This window comes from Kryptolebias marmoratus, linkage group LG3 (assembly GCF_001649575.2).
Source record: "Kryptolebias marmoratus isolate JLee-2015 linkage group LG3, ASM164957v2, whole genome shotgun sequence".
NCBI lineage: Eukaryota > Metazoa > Chordata > Actinopteri > Cyprinodontiformes > Rivulidae > Kryptolebias > Kryptolebias marmoratus.
Window position 1 is genome coordinate 23163704 of NC_051432.1, and position 26983 is coordinate 23190686.

Sequence of the window (26983 nt, forward strand, 5' to 3'; positions counted from 1 at the left end):
TTCCAGATACAAGACCAACTGGAGGACCTCCTGATTTCACGTGGAGATGTAATCGCCCTGCAGCATGACGGCAGCCCATCCTCTCTCCTTCGGTGTCAGTCTTCTCCCCAGTCGTTGTGGCGACAACCTGTTCTAGCCCTGAACCTATCGGAGTGGTTCTGGGTCAACGGCACCAGGCAGTCGGCAGATTTTCCAGCCGACCTGACGCCTGAACCGGAGCTGGACACGGAGACTCGTGTGGAGAACAGGGAGGGCAACTGGCTGGAGGAGGAATTCTGCCCCATCAGAGTGCTCTACGTGGGCCACAATAAGACCCAGCTGCAGGGAGCACAGCTGTCTGCTGGTTTACCCCAGCCTGGACTCTACAGCCTGCTGGTAAGTCATCAGTTCTCATGTCATTTCCCAGCATGCATCTGGCAGCTCTTACATGCAGTAGGAGGCCGCTGAGGAACCCAGAGCCTGAAGCAAGGAGCTTCTTTTGTGGGGACTGTGTTTTCTGTTATTTCATGAAAAATTAAATTTGAAACCTGTTAGAACGTTTTAGGGACATGTAACATGAATCAGCCATAACATTATGACTGTCTATTAACTATTGAGTATTCTGTGATGGGATCTGGCACCGACTCAGCAGCGGCAGATATTTTAGATTCTGGAAGTTGTGAGGAGCATCTGCCTGATTTGTTTCTTCTTTACTTTTGTTTTTTTAATTGACAGGACAACCTGTCAGAGCTATAATGTTTTATTATGTCATGAACAGCTGATAACTTAAATGTGTAACAGTCCCAAAAATTCACCTGCTGATTCAGAGTGTAAGTCATCGTGTTCAGCAGATTCACTGACTGGATTCATTACATTTGGACCTTGGCATCAAAACAGCTTTGATTTGTTTATATCAGTCATATGATAAAAGTTGAGCATTCTTTTGTGTTAGCATAATAAAGAAAATTACAAAACACTGCAACTTTGATCACAACTTTCTGAAAAAAGCTGCTGCCAAATCAGACATTTTAGGTCGCAAATGACCCTGTATTTGTTTCACTTTTGGGTCATCATAATAACCGTCAAAATGTACTCACAGGTTTCCTCCATTGAGCCTTCATACCCATCCTCAGCATCCTGCCCACTCTGGGTGGTTCCTCCTCTTGGTTTGATGATCCTCCACCCCCCTCCAAAGAACGGGACCCTCTACCTGCAGCCCAACAACACCCGGCTCCTGCTCCGCGTGCAGTCTCGCTACGCGACGACGGCCTCTCAACACGGCGGCGATCGCAGTGTGACTTTCCACTCGGAGTGCCCCCCTGAGTTTTTGTCCGCTCCAACACTCTGCCAGCCTGGTCGGAGCTCGGGGTCAGAGGTGGCAGTTTCTGAGCCCAGCCTGTATGCAGTGCTGGATTTGAGCCTGGGATCAGAGGAACAGAGGGGTCCGGTGCAGGTGGAGCTGGAGGCTCACAATAATGTGACAGAAGACAGCCTGATGGTGGTGGTTCACCTGGAGGAGCCACTCAGGGGCCTGATGGTGCAGCCCGACCCTACAAACAGGGTGCTGATGGAGTCCGTGGTGGTGAGTGTGTGTGTTTATGTAGCAGCTGTCAGTTGTACTAATAATGCGTGTTGGATAGTGTATGAATTGCACGGCTCTTTGTGTTTCAGAGTTACAGTGCGTCGGTGCTGCAAGGTTCCAATCCCACATTTAAATGGACTGTGGACGACAAGCCATATTTCACCTATTACAACACTGTCCTCAACGTCATCTACCAGCACACTGCCATCTACAAACTCACTGTGAGTTTCAGTCACACGTTCATTTCAACAGGAGTCGAGCTGATGCACTGACAGCACCATTTTTGTTTTGTTTATTACACCCTTTTCTTTAGCAAAGTATTCAGACACTGACCAAAACGTTAAAAAAGGGAAAGAGAAAGCCCACCAGTATCTGCAAAATATAGTTTTCTGAAATGCATCAAATTTAAAGTATTGTTTCTTTAAATTTTTTAACCCCTTGATGTTTTAATATTTTGCTTCTAAGGCACCAGACTTCCTTTTAAAGTGTTTTGGTATATCTTGACTAAGCATATCCTTAAAGAGTCTTAGAAAGTGGAGTGTTAAAGGCCAAAAAATTATTGAATAAAATTTGAAACTCATGTATTTAAGAAGTAAGAGGGGGAAAAAATCCAGTAAAAACATGACACAGCCTCTGAGAGATGCATCAGCTTCATTTCATCCATTTATTGTGCAAAATGAAATTTTACTTGTTACAACTGAAGAAATTAACAAATTCTGTGTTTTTTAGAAACAAGCTGACACTAACAAAGTACTAATTTGTACAATTTAAAACTGGTCTTTTTCCACAGTGTTCAGACGCTGGTTCATCTGTAGAGTTTAGGAACCTTTTTATGCATGAATGATTTCTAAGTAAGCATGAAGTGTTTTGAAAAGCAGACAGTTAAAAAAAAAAAAAAAATCCTAAAGTATAAAGGCATAGGGACTGGATTGGAAATGCTTGAAAACATATAGACTGTTCCTAGAAAAGAAAATCAAAATGCTTTCAGAAAGGCTGAAAAGCTATTGATCAAAAGCATTTTAAAAGATTACAAGAAAGAGAGGCTCCTAAAAGACAAGATGTTTTTAAAAATGGTTCATACTTTAGCTTAAGGCTTACTATGTTTTTATGCATGGCATTATTAAATAAAAGGTTTTTGATAGAAGCCTAAATGATTATTTGTTTTGTCATAGATTACATATTTTTATATTGTAAAGACTGGTTGTCTGTTTTTGTTTTACCATCCTAAAAATCCAAAATTATTCAATTTATAATGAAATACTGAACAGAATCTGACACATTTAATGTTGAATTTTTTTCTTAAATTTTTATTCTAAAAAGCAAGTGACCATGTAGTTGTCTGCGTGTGTGTGTTTATTTTACGAACCTGTGGACATATTTTCATGAAACTCTCAAAGAAATGTTTGAACGTACATCTACAGCCGATTAATTTTTGAATTTACACCATTTCAAGATGGCCGCCACAGCCAGTCAACCTTAGCAAGCATAAAAAACACTCTAATTCAGTCAATTTTGCAAATATTGAGCTAAATTTTGGTGGAGTAGTAGCTAAAAGCCACTCAACTGATCACAGGAGGTCTTTGTTTAAAACTTATATTCGATATTCATTCCTTCAAGGAATGTTGGGCTTTTATTTAAAGCAAGTAATAATCAACAGGGTTATAGCTCTAGTTTTATCTACAAGAAATTATTATTTTTTGGTCACATTGTGTATTTGCTACTATCATGTTTGCACACATTAGGTTTAGTAAACTGAAATGTAGCAAATGTTTGTTAACTGTTCCAGGTGACAGCCATGAACCATGTCAGCACCATCACGAAGCATTTCAACGTAACCGTGGATCGGCTGCAGCCCATGACCAACCTCACCGTGAAGGGCGTGCCAGATGTGGTCCCCCAGGGATCGAATCAGACTCTCACCACCTCTGTGCTCATGGACATGTCTGTGACAGTGACGTTCCGGTAAGAAACATGGAGGAGAGGAAAAGCCACAGCGTCATTTATTTTATTTTTATGTCTTTAAGCGTTTTATTCTTTCGTGTAATTTCAAAACTAAGTTAAAGCACAGTGCATCTGTTCACATCTTTAGCTGTCTCTCATTTTGCTCATTTTTCTGTTTTGGTCTTCCCCATAATATCACTGCAGCAGTCAAGTCAAAGCATAGTCTTAGATTTATAACCGTGTGGTCAGGGAAGTTTGCTGACAAGAATTTTCCCCTCTGTGCGGCTGTTTCTTCTGCACTTTTCCTTTTTTTCCCCCCAGTTTCCCCCCCTTCCCTCCCTTGCAGTTTTGAAGCAATCTGTCTTTTTTTCCCCTTCACACAATATTCTCAGTCTAAAGATCCAAGTTTCCATTTCTTCAAACCCTCTGTTGCTTTGTCTCCAAAGATTCACATTTTCCAGCTTTTAAGTGATTGTGTGTTGTATCGCTCATGTTGTGGAGACATAAATCTGTTTTACACACTCACACTTTTGACCTTAGAATGATTTGAAAAGCATGTATTTCTTTTAAGGTCCTGTTTTTTTTTTTCTCTGTTCTCTGTTGCAGATGGTCTTTTGGTGATGGTGGATATGAGGAGTTTGAGTTCAAGCCTCCTTATTCTCCATCCCTCCTCGCTCCAGACTCCCCGAATCAAATTCTCTTGAGTAAAAACATCACCTATATCTACTCTCAGCCAGGTAATCCCTCACTCCTGTCCGAGTCAGAAAAACGAGCACAAAGACTCTTAACAAATCACCATCAAATGCACAGTGCCTGTCAATTAGATAATTACTGAAAACATATTCAGCTTATTCAATATGAAATTTGACCAAGAAAATTAAGAACTGCTATTTCCTCATTTCTTTGTTTTTTGCTTCCAAAGAGTCAAATTTTCTTATAATTTGTTAAAATGGCTTTGATCCATAGTTCAAGCTTTTAGAATATCCTAAAAAAGTTGTTGTTGTTAATTTAGCTCCTTTTCTACTGGGCACATTTCTTTTGAGTCAGCCGGGCGATGCAGAAGTGATGACGAGCGATGAAGAGAGGAGGTGTCACCTTAAATCGGGGACAATCTATCAGCGCAACCTATATTTGTGGCTGACAATATGAATGTGCAAAAGAGACAAACAAAACACTAAAAATCACCTGCTGTTTAACACAAACCTGCACAGCTGGCTGCCCGCTTTGTCACCCGGGCAGCAAATGATGTGCAGCCATTCATCAGTGCTTTTATGTTGCTGGTGTTTTTGTTTTGATAAACCACTTAACTTTTACCAATGAATCATTCAGGCATAAAATGGTTCCTAAAATAAACCAGCGCTGTGTTGACACATAACACTTTAGCAAATAACCAATTTTAAATTGGATCTTTAGGCTCTTTGTTATTGGCTTCCTGTCATAAGGACAATTTGTTCCAATTTCTTCTGTTGAATTTATGAAAAATACTAAAGATAATATAGTTTGATAGTGAAAACAGTATTTTTGCACCAATAATGTGATTCCCAAAGTGCTATGAGATAAAAACGTGTTGAAAATTTAAGTAAGATGCAGCTCTCTCTGTGTCAGGTCCTTCTGGATTTTTTTTCCTGTTTCCTAAAGACATGACTTTCAGATACAGTTCATGTGTTGTAGATGGGTTTTTTGGCCCCTCCACTTTTCCACTTCCTTTTAAAGCCCACACTTTACAACGTGCTTCATAGTCAGCTAAAGACTGGACAGAAAAAGCAGCCAGAGGCTGAAGAAAAAACTCGAAAGATCTTCAGAAAGCCTTGAGAATTCCTGATCCAAGTCAACTTTAACAGATTACAAGAAAGTCTGACTCCTTGAAAACAAAATATTGAAAAGTAGGAGTGGTTTAAAACTTTTTCTGAGTGCTGCATGTTTAAATATGAGACATTTAATTTAAATGGAGGGTTGTAGGTCGGACAGAAAACATCAATGTTTTGATTTTTTGACCTGAAGCGTCCAAGTTTTATCTGGGAGAGGGGTGTTAACTACATCTGCTCTGCCGTAACCATGACAACTAAAATAGCAGAAGCCTATTTAATTGTCTGTACACCTAGAGGGTCTGTTGTAAGTCATTCTTCTTTTATTTCCCTGTCTTTTTGTACAGGAATATACACGGCCCTTGTGTCAGTGTCCAACCGTTATGAGAACATCAGCCGGAGCATCAACATGAGCGTTTACAGCATCCTCACACGCGTCGACATACAGACTGAGCCGCTGCTCCTCCTGGCAGGAAAGTCAGCTGATTTTGAAGCGCACCCTCTGCCTTCACCATATGGCATTCACTATGACTGGAACTTTGGAGACGGCACGCCCTTCCAACACGGCCGCCGCGTGGCGCACACCTTTGCGCGGTGTGGCAACTTCACCGTCTGTGTGTTAGTGAATAACACCATCAGTTCTACTTCAGCCTGCGCCGAAATGTTTGTGTATGAAGAGATTGAAGATCTGACAGCTCAGAGCTCCTCTCCCACAGAGCTGCACAGTCCCACTAAAGTGCGGGCCCGCCTTGGTTCTGGTAACAACATCACGTGGACATTCTCAATGGGTGACGGTGTCAATTTTACCCAGTCTGAACCTGACGTGTCATACACATACGTCAAAGAAGGCAACTACACCGTAAACGTGACTGCCATGAATGCTGTGAGCTCCGGCTGGACGATCCTCTCAGTTCATGTCTTCGTTTTTCAAGTTATAAAGATGGAGCCATCAGGATGTGTCCAGGAGCGGACCGTTGTCAACTTTCAGGCCTGGGTGTCTGGTAATGCATCGCTTCATTTTTATCAGTGGAGCTTTGGGGACGGAAGCCCCAACGAGACACACCAGGGCAACCCGAGAGTCTCGCACGTTTACAGGACAAGTGGGAAATACCACCTCTCTCTGCTCCTGTCCAGTGGCGTCAACAACGCTACAAAGGCCAATTTCTTTAACTGGGTGTGTGTGCAGCCAGTTTTGTCCAACATCAGCTTCATTCCTGACAAGTCCCACTATGCTGTTGGAGAGGAAATAGAGTTTAAAGTCAGAACTGAGCCTGAATTTAACTACAGCTATCGATGGGACTTTGGTAGAGAGGAAGGACCGGCGCCCATCCGCAGTTCTGGGAACACTATCACAACATATAAAAAACCGGGTCGTTATGTAGTGACAGTGCATGTTTTCAACAACATATCTGTCGACAACAAAAGTGCTGTAATTGATGTTCTGATTCCCATCGGACCAATTTTTATTCATCACAATGGCACGAAGTACAACAATCTGACATTGGGAGCCCCATACGTTTTTAAGACGTCTTCTTTGGCTTCCGATGTCAATTACACCTGGAATTTTGGAGATGGAAAAATTCTCACAGGCCAGAATGTCCTCCATACTTACAACTTCTCTGGAAAGTACAATATCACGCTGAAAGCAGCCAACATTGTTAGTCAGAATAGCACTGTTTTACGGGTTGCTGTGCTTGCACCAATTCGAGGACTGAAAGTCAATGCCAGCCTAATTAATGTCCCTTTGAACGCCTCAGTCCACTTTGAGGCCCATAAAGATGAGAGTGACGATGAGGATGTCCGGTACTCTTGGATACTGTGCGACCGTTGCACCTCCATCCCAGGGACCAACACCATGTTCTACACCTTTCGCTCTGTTGGCACTTTTAATATCATTGTGACAGCAGAGAACGATATCGGGACGGCGCAGGCAAGCATCTTCTTGTACGTTCAACGTGAGTTGGAGGGTTTGCAGATATTAGCAGAGGACATTAAAGGTTGTGGGAGCACGGGGCTGGATAGTTGTTACGCTACAAACAAATTTCTCCACCTTCAAGCAGGGCTGAAGGAGGGCACCAACATGACTTTTACTTGGAACATCATCAGAGAATTGGACCCGGTCAGCTCATTCAATGCAAGTGGGAAAACTGTGGAGCTGAATTTCCCAAAGTCGGGTCCATGTGAGATCTTTCTGCAGGCGGCGAATCGTCTCGGCCAGCTGTCAGTCAACAAAACCATCTATTTTGTCGAACCGGCTGGAGGAGTGAATCTGCTGATCAGCAACAACAGAGTTGCTGTAGGTGTCTCAACAAACCTGACAGTACAGATGTTGGAAGGTTCAGATCTGCAGTTTCGGTGGTTTGTGAATGGGAACTATCTAAAGTGGAGTGGGCCCTGGTTAAACTACATCTTCACCAGTCCAGGTGTAAAACAAGTGTCTGTGGAGGTCTTCAATAATGTTAGCTCAGAGGTTGCATCAGAAAGTATTCACGTTCAGGAAGTAATTTCTGGGTTAAGTTTCTCATCCATCAATGCGAAGAACCAGAGTTACTTTGCAACAGGAGTCAGCGTCACTCTGCAGGGGGAGGTTCTGACAGGAACTGATGTGACGTGGATGTGGCTGCTGGAAGGAAGAACTCAAACAGGAAGTCAAGTCTCTCAGATTTTCTCAGAGCCAAAGACAGCCGTCATTACGTTGAACGCCACCAATGATGTTAGCGGACAAGTGGTTTCCAGGGAGTTCTTTGTTCAGGACGAAATTCAGGGGTTGGATCTGAAGGCGAGTAAGAAATTTGCAGCAGTCAACGAAAAGGTGGAGTTCACCATTCTGATGACAGGGGGCACGGACGTTAATCTGGTCCTCAGCATCAGCGGAGATACAACCTTTAACCCCCAGCCTAATCAAACCTACACTCACGTCTTCAGCAGAGTGGATACCTACATGGTGAACCTCAACGCTCACAACCAGGTAATGTAAACAAAGACAAATTACAGGAGTAAGACCGTTTTTACATTATTGTTAAAGATTTACATTTAGTAAACACAAAAATCTGCACATATTAAGCTAGCATTTGGTGTGGTAGTAGCTAAGGTGCATCCCGAACACATAATTGGAGCACTAACAGATCCCAGAAGAGCTTTATTTAAAATTCTGGCATTAACTGAGTCCACCTTGTCTGTCTTTTAGCAAAATATCTCATGAACTAGGAAACTAATTTTAATGAATCTCTAGAATATGAATATTATAGGCTTTTTGTTGTCCCCATAGAGAAATTATTAATCTGTGACTGGACACAGATTAATAATTGGACATAGCACTTTGAGATTTTTGTTAATGAAAAGTGCGGTATAAATTGGATTGATTATTATTATTATTATTATTATTATTATTATTATTATTATTATATGACATGCTCATAAAAACCAGATTTGAAGCATGATTATCTCCATACAAACACAAGAAAATAAAGATGAAAACACAGTTGTGTTCCAGGTAGGATAAAACATGAAGACAACACTCAAACAACAGACTAGACATCAACTGTCGCCCTCTAGAACTATAAATTAATTTAAAAAAAACATATTTTTAAACAAATTTGAAGGGTTTTTACTGCTCAGGCCTGATGAGCAGAAGAATTCAAGTAAAAACAAGTTTATCTTTGTCATATTTGTTTAAGGAACTAATTGCTGCTGGTGTGAAGGACTGTTTTGTCCTATTTTTTGTCAGGGCTCGGGATTGATACCTCCTACCTGAGGGTAACGGTTTGAAGGCAGTAAAAGTGTAAATGCTTTAAGGGATCCCAGTCTGTAAATGTGCCCTAGATTATTCAGACAGAGAAAGTAATAAAAGCAATCACTCAGAAAGTAATTATTGGATGTACATCTGCAACCTATTAACTTTTAGAATCAATCTAATTTAAGATGGCTGCTGCAGCCAAATGACTTTAGCAACACAAAATGACTATAACTCAAGGCAGTTTCATAGATATTGAGCTAAAACTTGGTATTGTAGTGGCTGAGAGTTAATTTGTTTATAAAGTTTTAGAGGGACAATAGTGTTTGGCTAAGCTTCAAACTGAAATTACATTATTAACGTAATACTATAAGGAGCAGGATAACCCATGTGCACTGGTCAGACACAGACGTAATAAAACTTGTGGTTTGTCGTTGATAAATGGGTTTGGAAACATTTGAATAAAATTGGGATCAGATGCGGCAGGATGTGATTGTTTCGTGATTTCCTGTACAGACTGAAGGCTGGCCTTGGAACAGATTTTTGTTTCCGTTTCCTGCTGCTGCAATCTGCTCTCATCTGTATTCCAGCTGCAGTTCAGCTTATATGAGCTTAGTCACTCAGCTCCACCTGAGCCCACTCACACCTGAGTTTCACACTGAGATCGGAGGAAGAAAAGCAGCTCACATCGTTAAACCTTCAGTGCACACCACTTAAAAAACAAAAATTGATTAGAGAATAATGAGGTGAAACCTAATGCTTTTTCCTCTGTGTAGTGAAACTTATTAAAACTAAATTTATCTAACAGATTCATGTTTCAAAATGACTATCCAGGTGAGTTCCAAGAAGCTATATTTCCATGTGGAGGTGATGGAGCCGGTGAGTGGACTTTCCATCCAGGGAATCAGACCAGCGATCCCCGTGGGAGTAACGAGATCGTTTGTAGCCAACATCCTGACAGGCAAACCTGTTAGTTTCCTGTGGAACTTTGATCTGCGCCACCACAAGACATCAGCCGTGGCTGTAGAGGTCTGGTTACTTACTAACACCTTTGTTAGTTTGAGATGCATATACCTGTAACAGTATTAGTTATCGGACTGTTGATGTATCATCTTCTCAGGTGGCTTTTACACCGGAAGAACCAGGCCTGTTGATCATCTATCTGACGGCTTTCAACAACGTTCACAGTCAGAACATCACCAAGCACATACTGGTGCAGAACCTTCTGAGGTCTGCCAGCCTGTATGCAGTGCCGCAGGACACTTTCATCAACAAGATGGTCACCCTGATGGCATCTGTCACGCCCAAATCTAATCATGTGGAGTGCCTGTGGGACTTCGGCGATGGCACAACACCAGTTCTCACCAACACCACTAGTGTTGATTATGAGTACAGACACCCAGGACACTACCTGGTCCAAGTATGTGCATGAAATTTACTGATACTTTAAATAAGTTAACTTCACTGGTGCTGTGAGTGGAAGGTTTTTTTTTTGGCTTCACCAGCTTGTCTGTTTTTCCTTCCAGGTAAACTGCAGTAACCTGGTGAGCTGGGTTGTAGCTCAGGTGGAGGTAAACATCCGTGTTTTGGAATGCGAGGAGCCGGAAGTCAACGTGGCTCAGACCCGCCTGGTCATCTGGCGCTCTCAGTCCACTTTGGTGGAGGCCAGCGTGGATCTGAAAGGTTGTATTCGATACGGCGCTCAGTACCTTTGGCAGATATTCTCAGCATCCTCCTGTGGTGATGAAATAATGGTGGACAACGCTTTGCCCCCTGGATCGAAGCCGCCTCACGTTCCTCCTGGCAGAGAAGTTCATCTGCCGCCGGAGGTGGATGTGCGCCACCTGCAGCTGCTGTTACCAAAGATGGCTTTGGCAGCAGGGACCTACAGCTTAGTGTTTTCTATGTCCTACGAAGGTGTTCCGCTAAGGAAGGCTGCCTGTCTCCAGCTCAGTGTCATGGCTGCAAAGTAAGTTGGAAAAAAAAAAGCATTTTGACACGTTTTTAAGAAACTTTACCTCCCACACATTTATTTAAACCAATTCTTCAGATCATTTGAGATGGAGTTCTGTGGCAAGGTTATAAACTTTTAATAACTTACATGTTGTAGTTCGTTAGGCAACTTCAGTCTGGAGAAGTAGAGTTTAGTTCAAACTGGGTGACGGGCTAACAACTAGTCCAACAACTAGTCAATTGCTGTTGTCCTAAAACCACTGCAGTTTAAAACATTTCATAAACATTCATTCAAACTCTATTCTATAAGCCTTTACACTGGTGGCAGGGTTGCATTATGTGGGTATTTTTATCAATTTTAATGATCATTTGCAAGCACAAATGGCAGGAATATCATTATAGATCTACCAGAACAACCATCTAATGATGAAGTTACACAGGTTCATAACAGCGTTTTACGTGAATCATCATCAGATTGAGACTGGAAATGTTCTTGGACTAGCCATTAGCTTGTCAGTTTTGTCATAATTAAACTCTTTATCCAAACTGAGGCTGTCTAAGGAGCTATCTATAACGGGTAAGATATTAATTGTTTATACTTTTCCACAGAAACCCCTTTTCAAACGATCTGAACAACGTTTCCGTTTATTATTTGCATTTTCTAGACAAAGAAAAACAGTGAGAACCAGAGCAAAACCTGTCTCTGTAACTCTTTTCTCTTTTATACTGAGAGATTTTTTACCAAACAGAAAAGAATAATGAAGAAAAACAATAACACAGGCCAAATTTGGCTTGATGACCTACACAAACTGCATCCATAACACATGACAAAAGTACTGTTTTATAACCTAAAATGACAAGGAATAACACAATTGCTTGTTGCAGTGATATTCTAATAGTAAACTCATAACTCTGAATGAAAAGGGTAAAAACTTCCTCAGGACATCTCAGGAAGATATCAGGATATCAGATTTAGAGTTACCATTGCACTGCTTATTGCTTCGACATTTGTGTCTCTACAGTAGCAAACCTCTAACTTATTTAAAAATTTAAAAAATGAATCTGATTTACCTGTCAGGCTGAAGCCCATCATTGAAGGAGGGACTCACCGGGTGTGGTCGAGGACGCAGGACCTGCAGCTCAGCGCGGAGCAGTCCTACGACCCCAACATGGACCCCGACAGTCAGGCTCTTCTTCACTACCACTGGGAGTGTCAAAGTACTTCCAAGGTAAAGACGGGTGGCAAAAAAGCTGCTTCGGCCTGTCTGGTCTGTCATGTAGGTGGACCGTCAAAAAAGGAAACACAAAATGAAGTTAAACAGTTCTTTAGGCAATATATTTGTATGTAAATGTAGTTTTTATTAAATACCTTTAAATAAAACTCTGCCATAATAAGGACAACTAGTAGCTAAATTGACAAATTTCTTGTCAGAGTTCTGAATTGATAACCCTTTAATGTAAAAATGGCAAACTGCACAGCTGGGCACCTCATGGGTCGAGGATGATCCCTATTGATTTCAAGGTCAAGGTCGCAGGTGACCCCTTTGTTAAAACCTTGTCTCTGCTCCTGCTTGACATCCGTCTAAACCCTAACATGTACCCGTAATATGAGCCCACCACACATTCTGCGGCTACTGATTGACAATATTGTTAATTAATGTACTCTGCCAGTTTAAATAATAACTATATGACACTAGTGACTATTTTTGTCTGGTCTATATCACGTTTGCTGTTTACCCACACACAGTGTCTATTTTGCACTACAAATTATGCTGCTACTGTCCATAAATACTGCAAAACTAACTCTGTATACAATGTCCTTTTGTACTAAAAATTCAGCTGCTACTGTCCAAATACTGGTCTATAAATACTGGTCTATAATTCTGTATAAAGTTATCAATTATATTGACCTTTCAACCCACCACAATCACGTATATTCTTAACAGACACATATATTCAGGATTGTTTGACGGAATTCATGCTTTGGATTTTGATTTCTTTGACAATTATTTACTATTGGCGGTACTCTTTTTGCTGTTTTCTTATTGTTGTTTGAGTTGAAAAAACCCCAAAAGAAGTGAAAATGTCAAAGCAAATGTATTTATTTGTTTTTACATGGCTGAGATGATTATTTAAAGGAATTTGTAGAAAAAAAACTCAGCTTGGCGGTGTTTCTGTGGCAAAAGTAAAATTTCAGAACAGTCTGTCTCTTAAATGTTGACTGTGAAAGGGTGTGTGTTGATTTATCATTTTTCCACGCTCACCGCTTTATTGGTGTGGCTGCAACACATTCTGTTGGGGCATTGAAAGACCAAAATGTCAGTCCTAATGTGAAGGGTGTGTCCATGTTTGAGATGTTCACACAAGAACCGAAATATTTTCAGAAGCTGGAGATTTTTCATTTTTAAACTTTTTTTAAAAAAGAAAATTACTTATAGGTCAAGTTTAAATGAAATGGTGGATAAATCTTATCAATGAAAGCACCCAAAGTGTATAAATGTGTGTGTGTTGTAGTCTGAAGGGTTATGTGTCCGTTTAGAGATAAACTCAGCATTCCACAGCTAGAGTTTAGCTCCCCACCCTGACAATTACAGAGTCCACATCAACAATGTCACACATTCACACGCAGCCGATAAAAGGAAAGAGGATACAGTTTGAAATTAAACCGTGAGAAGGCTTTTCTCTTAGGCAGAAACACTTATACAAACCACTTATTCCTCTATACAGTATTTTGCTTCCAATCAATCAAAGTTTGGTCAATATTTCTTCAGGCTTTCTGAGTGTCTTTCAAAGTTTTGCTTTGGATTTTTGCTGCTTTTTTTTTTACTCATTTTTGGTTCCGTCTTTGTGCCTGACCATGACAGCAACAATAAAAGTGCTGCCTGATGCTAAACATCTCATCTCTAGTGGTCAGTGGGCACAAGGCAGGGTGAACAAGAGACAAACAAGATAAACAACCATTCACTCTCACTCAATCCTAGTGTTTTTGGTCTGTGGGAGAAAACCGTAGTACCTGAAGGAAACCCATGCATGCACTGGGAGATCACAAACTCTACACAGAACGTTTGCAGCAGAGTTTGTTTGTTTTTAACCTGCAACCTTCTTGCTGTGAGGCAGCAGCTCGAACCACTGCCCTGATGCCAAACAGTGTTTGCATTTAAATAAACCTAATAAAAAAAGACCCCTGTGATATTTGTTCCCAGGGACCAGAGCACTGCTCCAGTCTGAACTTTGGCCTCGGCTCCAGCGGTCCCGTTCTGGGAATCTCTGGCTCTGAGCTGGAAGCGGGCGTCGAGTACACGTTCAAACTGACCATCAGCAAAGACGTCATGGCTCCAGAGTCCACCACACAGACTGTAAGTGGACAAAACTCCTGCACTTTTATTATTGTACCGTACATGTAAATAATCATCATCTTCAAATGCATCATTCATTGTAGAGAAATTTAATTTTCTGTAAAAACGTAGTGTTAACGCTGAGCATGGAATGACTTTCTGACGTTTTTTGAAGAAGCTGAAACTGGGTCGTTAAAGCTGAAAGAAGCAGAGCACACTGTCTAAAAGCTAAAAGAATCAAAATGCTAGCTAAAAGCCAAAAGTTGGTAAATCCTACATGTAGCAAAAAGTATCAAATGGCTGGTTAGAAACTAAAAGTTTTTAAGGCTTACTAAAAGCTGAAGCACCAGCTAAAAGCTAAAAGTATCAAAAGACTTTTTAAAAGGTAAAGGTTGCAAAAGTCTGCTTAGAAACAGCAGAAAGGTAGCTGAAAGTAAGTAGCTAAAAGTAGCAAAATGCTTGCTAATAGTGACTAAAGGGCTGCTAAATGTAACAGAAGGCTAGCTGAAAGAAGCAGAGCAGTAGATAAAAGCCAAAAGCAATTATGAATAGTAAAATTCAACATTTTTCCTGCCTGATGTCTTCTGTACTATGTGGTTATAAATTTAAGAGTTACAGATTAACTCTTTCATCCACGTTCTGAGCTGTTCATGATGGAGATGTGTGTTTTTCTGCCAGGTGCTCGTTCAGAGCGGCCACATTCCCATGGTGTATCTGGAGTGTGTGTCCTGTAAGGCCCAGTCCATTTACGAGGTCAGCCAGAACTCGTATGTCTTCCTCAGAGGAACCTGTACCAACTGCCAGGGCTTTCACCGAGGGGTAAACACACACACACACCTAAAACCAGGGGCACAAGCACACAACGTGTGTACACCCGGCTATCTGTGCCTCAGAAGCAACATGAAGTCAACATTTCCCCGTCCTTCTCCTTTTTCTTCGTCTGTTCCAACTTCTTTCCTTGTTGCTCAACTCTTTCTTGGGATTTTTGAGCAGTTGTGTGTGTGGGTGTGAGATGAATGAGGTCATTGCACAAGTGGAGCCAGAGAGAAGATGTTAACATAAGGAAACCATTTCAAAGCTGAAACACTAAAGTAGCTGAACATGTATACATGCAACACTGCCTGCATGCAGTATTAACGGTTCATTCTGTTACAGGATAATTCTGACATTCTTTTATCTTCACAGTCATCCTACATAATCAATACTTTGACTTTTTTAGTTTTTGCATTAATTCAATTTGCCTTTATTCTAAGAGATCAGACTGTCTTTATTGTCTGTATGCTATTTATTATTCTAAAGCATTTAAGAAGTTACTTGAAATCAGGGGGAAAGTTTAAGGCTCAACTTATATAATACATTTTCTAATAATTCTGTTTAACCACAATTCAAAAACAATGGCTGATTTTCAGTATTAATTTTTCTTATTATTACTTTTCAGTTTCAAATGATCTCAATGAGGTTTTTTTTCTTTCTTTAACAAAAAAGTACAACTTCATCTGCGTCTGTAAATCTGTAAATGATTTTAGATTTCACTGATTTTAGAAGCTTTATGTTCTTAGATGAAGTTTATAAATGTTTCTTTAAACCATTAACATATTTTTCTGTCGCTGTTCATCAGCGCTGGAGCGCCATGACGCTGAACAACGAGACTCTGGTCCTGGACTCGTCCTCCACCACCACCGGAAGTGACAGCATGAATCTGGTGCTGCGGCAGGGCGTCCTGAGTAAGAACGAGTCCTACATCTTCACCCTGCACGTGACTGACAGCAGTTTGGATGGCGAAGGCGCCGCCTCCATCACGCTGCACCACAACACGCCCCCTGAAGGTGGGGAGTGTCACCTGACGGGGCCGGGCGAGGTGGGAGTGTTGACCGGGGACGGAGACGGCTGGAGGATGCGGACCCTGCTGGACCAGGTTCACTTCAACTGCTCAGGTAGGGGAGGGAGATTTTCTCAAACTTGAATTATTTTTAATGGATTTCCGATCTTCATTGTGTCGCCATATTTACTCTGCAGGTTACAGCGATCTGGGAGTGTCAGAGACGCCCTTCCTGTACAGCCTGCTGGTGACGCGCTGCAGAGAGGACTACTGCGAGGACTTCTGTGTTTACAAAGGCAACCGCCCGGAGCACTCGGCCTTCCTGCCACCGGGCTTCAGCTCTGCCCGACACCGCGTCGCTGTTTCCATCACAGTGGAGGACCACCAGGGAGCCGCCAGCCTCGCTCTTAACAAGTAACTAACTTTTCTTTGTACACCTAATTAGCAATGAGGCAAATGTAACCAGACTGAGTCCTCCTGAATTTGTTTTTGTAATACTACAAGCTACAGCAGCCATTTTTCCCCACAAAACTGATAGATTTCCTAAAGTTGTTATTCAGATACTGACTTCTTAGTTTTCTGGACAAAGGCATCAGAGAGGATTCAAGTTTTACATTATAAAACTGTCCTGTTGTAGTGGGGATTTTATCAAAAAGTCAGAAAACCAAACAGTGCATCCAGTTTTTATTCACAATTTCCACAATGTCCCAACTTTTTCAGTTGCACTTGGCTAACTCATTTTGGTTTTAAATTTACTTTTTTTTTTTACTAAAATCTTTAAATACCACTGCTCTCATCTGAATTTGTTTAACAAAATATTTCCTAAATTTGCAATTTAAGAGGATGCCTTTAGGTTTTGGGGTGATTCACGGTTTTAGGCTTCAAACCAGTAGTTTGGGTCTGGACTCTGCTGTGGTTTGTTGAAAACACCAAACGGGTGGGATGATCTCCAGACATAAAAAATTGAAATAACTAAGAACAAACTTTTGCCATAATTGTTACAAGAGATTAAAAAAAATGGAGTTCTAAACAAGTGAAAATAAAACTATTTTTGTCGTTGTTTGTGTTGCCTTTCTGCTATTTCAGTTGGCGTTTGATTGCTTCAGCCAGTGACTGCCAAGGTTGCAAGTCTTTTTGCCAAAATCTCTCAGAAACAAATTTATATTTGTGTTTGTTTGTTTTTTTTGTTTGTTTTTCCAGGACCATTGAGGTTGTGCTGCCAGATCCACCTCCTGAGTACAGCAGTCTTCCTCACTGGCTGTCTGAGCTGACGGACACCGAGCTCAAAAAGCTGTTGGAGCAGGGAGACTCCCAGAGGGTCAGGGAGTTATCTCTGGCTCTTATTACAGTCCTGAATGAGGTAGGAGACCCCTAGCCCCCCAACATGAATGCATTTATCATCCAAGAACCAATAATCTGATAGTAGATCAGACTTGCAGTATTTACATTTGTGCTTACCGTCCTCCAGTATGAGCAGAGCAGGCAGTCATTGCGGGTGTCCCAAGATGAGCGCAACTACAGGGTCAAAGTTCGTAGCAACATCACCAGAGCTCTGACCGCTCTGGACCTGAAGACTGTCAGCGACATCCAGCAGACCTCTGCTGCCTTGGCACAGTGCACGGTGAGCAGGATGAGAGGGAGGCCAGAAAACATCAGATCATCTAAACAAAAGACCACATGTGACAGTATGTGTGTGTGTGTGTGTGTGTGTGTGTGTGCGCTTCAGGCCGTGAGTCGAGATTTCATCTGTGAGGAGTGTCAGAACAGCACTCTCAACAAGCTGGAGTCCATGTTGGAGATTCTGCAGACGGACACCAAGCAGGGCACCGTCACCCCGACTGAAATCGCCGACAACATCCTGAACATCATGGGTAAGAAAGAAAGAAAAAACAAGCAGTGGTCGTCGTCTCTGAGAGATTTTATCTTTCAGGACAACGTTTCAGTGAACAGCTTTCAGGGTATAATTATTGCCTGCTGCAAAAAACAAAAGGCTCAATAATAAAAAATAATAATGTTTTTCTCTTGTCTAAATGTGTGTGCTTGTTTGTGTTAGCAGAATATCTCATGCACCAGTGGATGGATTTTAATGAAACTTTTAGAAAATAATTACTGGATGGACAACTAATTAACTTTTGGAGCCACCTAATTTCACTACAGCCAGCTGATAATAGGAAACACAGAAATGGCTTTAACTCAGCCGGTTTTACAGATATTGAGCTGAAATCTGTTGTAGCTGAGCATTATTGAGCAACACATTTTACGCGATTTCTCAATATAGCATGAGATGGTGCTCAACGCCATTTAGAGGGTTTGACCAAAACAACTTTAACTCTGTCCCTTGTAGCAAAAGATGATTTTAATTTAAACCTACATGAAAGGTAACCGGCGATACGTATTCCTTCAAGGAATTCGGGCCTTTCATTATTTTGAGTCTCACTGTTGTTGATTACAACCATAGCAGATATAATTTTATTACAAATTTAAGCAAAACTAATTTTCAGGTTGAAATCTGCTGGAAATGTTCTTTATCTGTCTCATATTTTCTTCCTTCAGGTGATCTGATCCATCAGGTCAGCCAGTCAGCCTCCCACTTAAACTTCCAGTCTGCCTACATGGATCCACCTTCCTCCACCTTCTTCGCCTCTTCTTCTTCTGCGGAGCATGGAAACATCCTGTTGGAACCCTCTCCCCCCTCGCTGGAGCCACAGTCCCTGCACGTGGCAGCTAAGGCCTACAGCCTGTCCTCGGTCCTCATGCTGATCCTCATGCACGCCCGTGTCCTCAACGAGGAGCCGCTCGTGCTCGGGGGTCCTGAGATCGCCGCCACGGGAAAACTGGCCGACCCCCAGAGTCTGCTCTGCTACCACGGCAACAACAGTCCAGGTTGTGTATTTAATGTGGAAGCCTCCGTGGGTGAAAGTTTGATCGAGTGACTCTATTAGAAGTTTATAAAGCTGAGTTGGAAGAAAGTGTGCAGGATGGGAGTGTTTCAGCTCTCTCTTCTCTCTCTGTGGCGGCAGAATGCCAGCGGTTCTCCATCCCCCGAGCTTTCAACAAAAGTCTTGGCAGAGCGGCTGCAGGAAGCAGCATCATGCAGCTACTTTTTCAGGTAACATCAAAAAGCAAAAACTATGGAAACCACTCAGCAGTTAAGTAGAAAGTTAAAAGTTTGAACAGTCTCTTTCGACTCTTTTCAATAACTCAGCAGCATTGTGTTACATCCTCTCATGTCTGAGTGTGTGTATTTGTCTGTCTGTGATGTCAGCAAAATATCTTATGGACCAATGGACAGATTTTAGCAAAACTCAGAAAGTAATCACTGGATGTGCATCTACAACTTATAGTTTAAGATGGTCGCTGCAGCTTATCAACCTTAGCCAACACAAAGATGGCTAAAACTCGGCCAATTTTACAGATGGTGAACTAAACTGAGAGTCATCCCCAAGATATAATCTGAGGGCTAACAGATGAGTGAGATCTCACAGTACAGCATGAGGAGGTTTGCCTGAAACAGCTGTGACTCCAGTCTTTCCTCAGCACAAGATGATTATTAGTTTAAAACTCTGGCATGAAAGGTTGAGGGCGATATGCATTCTGTAAAGGAATGCAAGGCTTTTTAATTGTTTTCATATTTTCCATGCTTGGACCTTCTTATCATTTCCTTTCGCTCATCTTCATGCCCTCAGGTGGAGTCCAATCCCTTCCCCTTCAACTACGTGTCCAACTATGCCGTCTCTACCGAGGTGGCATCCATGGAGTTCCGCACAGAAAACGGCACCCACATCCCGATCTCTGGACTCGACGACAGCATGGCCATCACGGTCGCCGTTAACAACGGCAGCAGCGGAGAAGCGGGCGCCGAGAGTCCAGGCGCCGGTGGAGTCCCCGTCGCCGCAGCGGTTAACGTCAGCCGCTGTGACTCCGTAATCGTCAGGGTCAGCACAGGAAACAGCAACAAGCAGGCCGGGCTGTTTGTGTGGCTTAACTTCACCACGATAGAAGGCAAGCACATACAGAACGACTCAAACGCATTCATTATTTTAGTTTTTTCATGTTTTTGTTTGCTCCAGAAATCGTTTAGGACTAAGGGTTGGTTGAAAATATAAAAGCAGTAGTCTTCTTTCCCTTCACTTAAACTGTCCTTATGTGCCCAAGCCATTTTAAAGCAGCACTTTTCAGCTGTAGATCAATAAAGAACTATTACATGCTGTTTTCTTTGTACCTGATAGGAGCTAATGGTGCTATACTACCAGAAATGGTAGACAATTATCAACCTCTCAAGCTTTTAATGCCACCATTTAAGTCACAGTGCGAATTTTGAGCAAGTTTGCCATTTTGTAACTGCTAGAAATATCAAGTATATCATATTTATTATTGATGATTGAGCTCACTCAGCTCCATTTGTGAACCATAAATGGCCTGGATTGGCCATTTGGTAGCACCTGTAAAAGTGCTTTATTTCCTGTCTTAATTAACGTGTACTTCTGTGCATCTCTTTCTGTTGAACGTTTCCATTTTTTCCCCCTCCTCTGCTCATTTTTCTTGTCTTTTTTCTTATCAGATGTAAGTGAAAAGGATAAAAGAGAAAATGTCCTAGAGGAGCCGTCAGTAACCGCCTACCTTCATTCCCACGAACAACCCAACGAGTTCAACTGCACAGACAGAAAGCGGATAAGTCTCAGTATGACCAGGGGGCAGGACCACAAGAAATACAGCTTCTTCCTGTCACCAGAGTAAGAGCCCCGTTAATTCACTGAACTGCAAGAGTCATTTCATATCAAGACTTCATTTGTTCTCATATCGTTTGTGGTTGTAAACTTTGATCTTTTTATTTTTTGGTGTGGCTTCTTTCTTTTTACATTATCAAATCAGAAAAAAATACATATATTAGTTTTAATTTAGTTGTATTTATAGAAAACAACTAAAACAATGTAAAATGATCAGTCAACTCCTTTTTCCTTAAACCAGAGTAAAAAAAAAGTGTTCTGAATTAGCAGGATTAGCTGTGAGACAAACATTTTCTAGAAAATAGCAAATTTTATTATGCAAACTGATACAACACGCATGTTTTTCCTAATTAAACAAATACCACCTGACTGCATCTTTCTTAGAAAGCTACATGCAACAGAAACTCAGCTTCAGCTATGTGCATTTTTTTTCAAAACACTAATATTTGCAGTTTGTAGTAAGACTGACTGGCAGGCTTTAGGTGTGATGAAGGTCAGCAGTTGCTACTCTTATTTCCACAGTTCTGATCTGAGTAAATTCTTGTGAAGGTGATAAGCGCTTTAACCGTTTTCCACAGAATACTTTTCATAAATCAGATAAGGCTGCAGGAGCTGTTTCTGTAAAACCAGGAAAGTATTCCAGGTGCTTCGTTTGAAAAAGATGTTGGATTGCAGTCACTCCATAAATCAAAGAATTTGTATTTGCATTGGACCATGATATTCTCTTCTGTAGGGTATTAGTAAGTCAGAGGTGTATGCTGCACTACCACCATGGCACAGTTTGTATTAAACATGCTCGAAGCTTGCAGCTGTATAGAAAGGTCTGTGCAAAAGAGTGCTTGAAAGCGTTAAAACTTCCAGACATTCTTCACTTTTATTTTCTTTATATTGTTTTTTTTTTTGTCCTCATCTACTCTTTGACAAAACTGTCACTTCTGTCTTGCTTTACCCAGGTTCTACGACACCTCTCTAGATTACTTTATCAACGTGAGTACGCCCTGCAGCCCTGAAACTCAGCCTGCTGGCGTCCGTCTGGAGGTCGGGGTGTTCGCCTCCCTGTGTCAGTACTTCAACGAGGCCGAGAAGCAGTGGAAGACGGACGGCATGGTTCCCCTCGCGGAGACCACCTTCAGCAGGGCGGTTTGCCGCACCAGGCACCTCACGGCGTTCGCTGCCGGACTGTTTGTACCGGCCAACGCCATCAGCTTTAAAATGCCTGTCAGTGTCTCGCGAATAAATCACCTGATTTCATCTCATTCTCTGCTTAAACACGTTCTTTAACCTTTACCCTCGTTCTTTAGGAGCGTTCTGGTGTGCCGAGCCTGATCGTGCTGTTGGTGTGCATACTGGGCCTGCTAAGCTATATTGTGGCGGCAGCCATCTTGCACAAGTTGGACCAGCTGGATCTTCGCCGAGCTGCTGTGGTTCCTCTCTGCGGCCAGAATGGAAGCTTTAAGTACGAGATCCAAGTCAAAACTGGCTGGAACCGAGGGGCAGGTGGGACTCGATTGTGCAAATCCAAGAAAACCTCAACTGCAAATCCTATGGTTTTATAAATGAAGATATTCTCATCTTCAGACTAGTCTCTTCAGTATTTTCTTTAACTTTCTGTTCACTCAGGCACGACAGCTCATGTCGGAATCAGTTTGTATGGACGAGAGAGCCGCAGCGGACACCGTCACCTCGACAGCAAAGGAGCTTTCACACGCAATGCTCTCGACATCTTTCAGATCGCCACAGACACCAGCCTGGGCAATATATGGAAAATCCGGATTTGGCACGACAATAAAGGTGATGACAGGAGACCAAGCAATAGAGACGCGTCGCTACGAAGAGTTGAACTGCTTTGACAAATCTCATAATGTTTCTTGATAAAGGTCTGTCCCCAGCGTGGATGCTGCAGTACGTGTTGGTCAAAGACCTGCAGACTGAAAGCAGCTACTACTTCCTGGTTGAGGAGTGGCTGTCAGTTGATAATGAGAGGACTGGCGGTCGGGTGGAGATTGAAGTGGAGGCTACAGGTAGGTGTCAAATGTCTCAGCAGCTGCTGGATGAGCTCACTGTGTTTGATGCACTCTGTCTTTCCTGTTTTCTCAGAAGAGGCAGTGCTCCGTCAGCTGCCTCGCCTCCTGCGGTGTGAGCTGCAGCGGTCGCTGTGTGAGAGTCACATGTGGCTGTCGCTGTGGGAGAGACCCCCCCGCAGCCCCTTCACCCGCCTGCAGAGAGCCACATGTTGCGCTGTGTTGCTGCAGTTTTTCCTGCTGGCCAACACTCTGTGGTACAGCATTGTGGTGGACAAGAGATACAGGTGTGTCTTACCTGTCTGTGGTTCTGTTCAGACCTGGTTCTAATCACGCTTCCTGGCTGATCTGGTTAAAAATAATCGGCAGAAAGAGCAAGTGTTTGCACCTGGCGAACACAAAGGCAGTCGCTCACATAAACTATTCAGAGCTGAACTTCTTTCACATTTATCTCCAGTTGCATTCTTTGCAGAGTTAATTGCAAAAAAAATTGTATGAGCTGAATTATGCAGCATAACAGATGTGATATGTGTTGAAGAAAAGAGCCTAAATGAGTTTATAATTTCACAGAGCTCGGTTTTAGAGCAACAACGATAAAGATGATGAAGATTTTAGCTCTTTAAATGGCAGCTGGCTCACTGGTAGGCCATCAGCTGTTTCTCTAGTGCTGCATATACATGGAGCACCTCTCTGGAAAGCTCATATTCTTGTAATCTGAAGGACAGAAAGCATTTATGGTAAACTGGAGACATTAATAACAAACAATGTGACTACAGTTTAGAGGAAAACTCATCCATAAAGCCTCTTGGTAAACCAACAAAAGGATTTTCTTTCGAGCTGTAAAAATGTTTAGGGCCCTAAAGTATCAATTCTTCAACAAGTGTAATTTGAAATTTGCAGCAGCTGTGTTTAAATTCAGCAAAGGTTTTTGTTTTTTTGAGTTGGTTTGAAACAAGTAGCAATTAAAGATCCAGGTGTTCAATCTGCTGCTTTTGTTGTGTCACATCTGGTTGTCCTTCAAGGTGTCCCAGGACACATTTCTGCTCATTAAATGCATCCCAGACCGCCTCTGAATGTGTCCTCAGTCCATCATAAGTGCTTTTACATCTATATTTGTGATCGGATCGCCCAGCATATATGTTAGTTCTGAGTCTGAACGGGTCTTTGTCACTCTTGGTGATGGTATATTTTCTTGCAGCCCGAGGGCTGTGTCCAGGTTTTCCTCTCTGAACGGGGAGACAGTAGCAGCGGGAGTGGTCACCTGTCTGATCGTCTACCCTCTCTACCTGTTCGCCTTAACGATCTTCAGAATGAGCCGCAGCAAGGTACAGCCACACAAAAACTAACGCACAGTCGAGTTTCTGTTACCAGAAGAAAAAAAGAAAACTGAATGTTTTGCTTTTGTGTGTGTGTGGACATCAGTCTGTGACAGTGCAGCAGGTGCCGCCACAAGTGGATCAGGAGTCAGTGGAGATCGATGACTTCCTGGACAACTCCACGGGAAGAAGTTCTTTTCTTTCCTTCAATGAAGAGGTAGAAGCTTCTGGAAACAAAGACAGATTTAAAAGTTTTATACGGCCGTGCGTGCAAAGTTTCATCTGTTTGTCTCCATTTCTCAGACAAACTCGGAGGAGACGAATGTGGATTTGCCGTCTCCGTCCATCAACAGGTACACGCCTGTCACCGGGTCGTTTTCTGATTATATGAACAGGTGTGAAGGGCTGTCAGGTGTTATCAGGAGAGGAGAGAATAAACGAGTACGAGCCATGCGAAGAAAGGATAAAGAACAGATTGGGAGATTCACAGAATCCTTTCTGCCACCAAATATTTCTAAACTCAAAAGGACTAATTTGTTCAAGGTTATCCGAGCGCGATTTGTGAGAAGAGACACCGAGGACTGAATAACATCTGTCTCTGTGCTTTTCAGCGAGGACAGTTTGGACTCGGAGGACGAGGACGAGAGGGATGACAGGGACTGGCCGGAGCTGCTGAGTGATGAGTTCGTGGTGGGGGGTGCGGGACACGGGGCGGGGATGCCCAAACTGAAGAGGCGACAGGGGAGCCGGCACCTGGGTGTCGAGATGACCTTCAGCCCCGAGGAGGAAGAGGAGGGCACTGACCAGCGCGGCAAACATTTCACCTCGTCCGGTAACCGAAAGCCGAAGGCTGCAATGTTAGATTGGACCAGAGGGGCTACATTAAATTTACCTTAATAAAGCAATCAAAGGCCCTCCAAAGAACTGAAAGAAAATCTTCCGTGCAGTTATGTTCAAGGTTTTTATTTCTTTTCTGATGAAGAAAAAATGTGAAGAATAGTTGGCATGCTGGGTGGAAAAATGTTTCCTAAACACAGATTTTATCTTGGCATGTTAAACAAGCTGTCAATGAACTGACATTTATGACAAAACTCTTCGAGGTTACCTAATACTGAAGAGATTCAGAGTTTAGTCTTTTTCTTTTTTTTTGTGAAGAATTCATCTGTTATTTCTGCCAAGAAAATCACTCAAATCACTAACTTTTCAAACTTTTTTTTTTTCAATATTAACTCCTAAACCTGCAGATTTGCATTAGTTTGCTTTCAGTTTGGTTTTTCTTTGAGAGGACTGAAGGCTGCTGTTGACCTTTGACCTTTGGGCTGTAATCTGCTCATTTTATTATATTATTCCTCAAATTAAATATTAAAACTTTCTGAACGAAGACCGGACAGCTGCAGGTTTACAAATCAACTGAACTTAATTTCCTGTAAGAGATGGGAAATACGTCTGTTTATAGGGCTTTAGTTAATTTTATCAATCAGGTTTTTTCTGGTTAAATCATCAGTCTTGATAAAAATAACCAGAAATATTCATCTTTTATCAACAGTTGTGTCACAGTATTAATAATATTTTGAATATAGTTTTCTTGATTTCAAAACTTAAGAACTGACATCAGGTTTTTGTTTTTCTGCCAGATGAGGATCTTATCAAACACATCCTGACGGACGGACAGAACTTCTTTCCTCAGGCAGATGAGAGCGAGATGGTCGACCTGTAAGTTCTGTCCGCGAATAATTTAACTCAAGATTTCCCCAGAATCACCTGAAGCATTCAGGGATGTGTTTTTATGGCTTGTGCTTCAGGTCGAGTATTTTTGGAGACAAAACGGAAGTGATCCTCCTTCAAAAGCTGAACGAACCTCATCCTCTGGAGTCTGTCAGGAGGGATCCGCCAAAAACAGCTTTTACATCAAATACAGGTGTGCATGTAAAACTGTACATCTGTGGGAAATTCCTAGTGTTTCAGAAATAAAAGGAAAAAAATACATATCACCCGCCGCATTTCATGCCAAACTTTCAAACTGAGATCATCTCGTGTAGGGAAATGACAGTAATTCTGTGCTCAAACTCATGCAGTAGTGTGACACGTCACGCTCATAAAATGACTTTCAGCTTCTACTGGACAAAATTTTAGCTCAGTATCTGTTAAATTGACTGAGTTGTAGCTGTTTTTGTGTAAGCTAAAACTGATCAGCTGTGACAGCCAGTTTTAATTTGGTTGACTTCAAAAGTTAATCAGCTGTAGATCTGCATCCAGTGATTACTTTCTGCAAGTTTCATTGAAATCCGTCTAGTTGTTCATGAGATATTTTGCTAACAGACAAACAGGGTTGACTCCAAATACTAATGTTAAAGCAATCAGCAAAGATCTTGTCCAGTGAGGAGCACTTGGAGCGTGAGTTGAGAATCATTCTCAGCTACAGCTACACCAAATTTTAACACAATATCTGTAAAAATGACTGAGTTATTGACGCTTTTGTGTTTCCTGAGATCAGTTGGCTGTGGCGGCCATCTTGAATCGGATTGATTTCAGACGTTAATCGGTTGTGGCGATACATCCATTGATTATATCCTGAGGGTCTCATTGTAATCCGTCCAGCGGTTCATGAGATATTTTGGTAAAAGACAAACAGACGCAGGCAGAAACGCACCGTTCCGAGCAGCTGTAAATCTGATCCCAGAGCAGATTAATCTCTCTGCAGCGACTGACACGTATCAGCGCAGCTGCAACATAATCTGATCTCCTGGATGTTAGGAACTTAATTGGCGCCGT

General features: G+C 42.1%; 1 protein-coding gene across 1 annotated transcript in view; it reads left to right on the plus strand.

The window, feature by feature from the left end:
• Positions 1–26983, plus strand: part of pkd1a (polycystic kidney disease 1a) — a 65341-nt gene that overhangs the window by 29165 nt on the left and 9193 nt on the right. The window contains exons 14-45 of the mRNA XM_017416971.3: positions 7–375; positions 1079–1561; positions 1651–1782; positions 3348–3523; positions 4109–4239; positions 5655–8275; positions 9875–10069; positions 10161–10460; positions 10567–11009; positions 12072–12222; positions 14197–14349; positions 15007–15147; positions 15947–16262; positions 16345–16561; positions 17348–17507; positions 17616–17768; positions 17874–18018; positions 18701–19030; positions 19168–19256; positions 19834–20149; positions 20709–20880; positions 21828–22092; positions 22176–22371; positions 22495–22665; positions 22752–22895; positions 22972–23182; positions 24094–24220; positions 24318–24428; positions 24515–24564; positions 24823–25043; positions 25846–25924; positions 26014–26129. Coding sequence (XP_017272460.1) covers positions 7–375; positions 1079–1561; positions 1651–1782; positions 3348–3523; positions 4109–4239; positions 5655–8275; positions 9875–10069; positions 10161–10460; positions 10567–11009; positions 12072–12222; positions 14197–14349; positions 15007–15147; positions 15947–16262; positions 16345–16561; positions 17348–17507; positions 17616–17768; positions 17874–18018; positions 18701–19030; positions 19168–19256; positions 19834–20149; positions 20709–20880; positions 21828–22092; positions 22176–22371; positions 22495–22665; positions 22752–22895; positions 22972–23182; positions 24094–24220; positions 24318–24428; positions 24515–24564; positions 24823–25043; positions 25846–25924; positions 26014–26129 — 8884 coding nt within the window. The remainder of the gene's footprint in view (positions 1–6; positions 376–1078; positions 1562–1650; positions 1783–3347; positions 3524–4108; positions 4240–5654; positions 8276–9874; positions 10070–10160; positions 10461–10566; positions 11010–12071; positions 12223–14196; positions 14350–15006; positions 15148–15946; positions 16263–16344; positions 16562–17347; positions 17508–17615; positions 17769–17873; positions 18019–18700; positions 19031–19167; positions 19257–19833; positions 20150–20708; positions 20881–21827; positions 22093–22175; positions 22372–22494; positions 22666–22751; positions 22896–22971; positions 23183–24093; positions 24221–24317; positions 24429–24514; positions 24565–24822; positions 25044–25845; positions 25925–26013; positions 26130–26983) is intronic.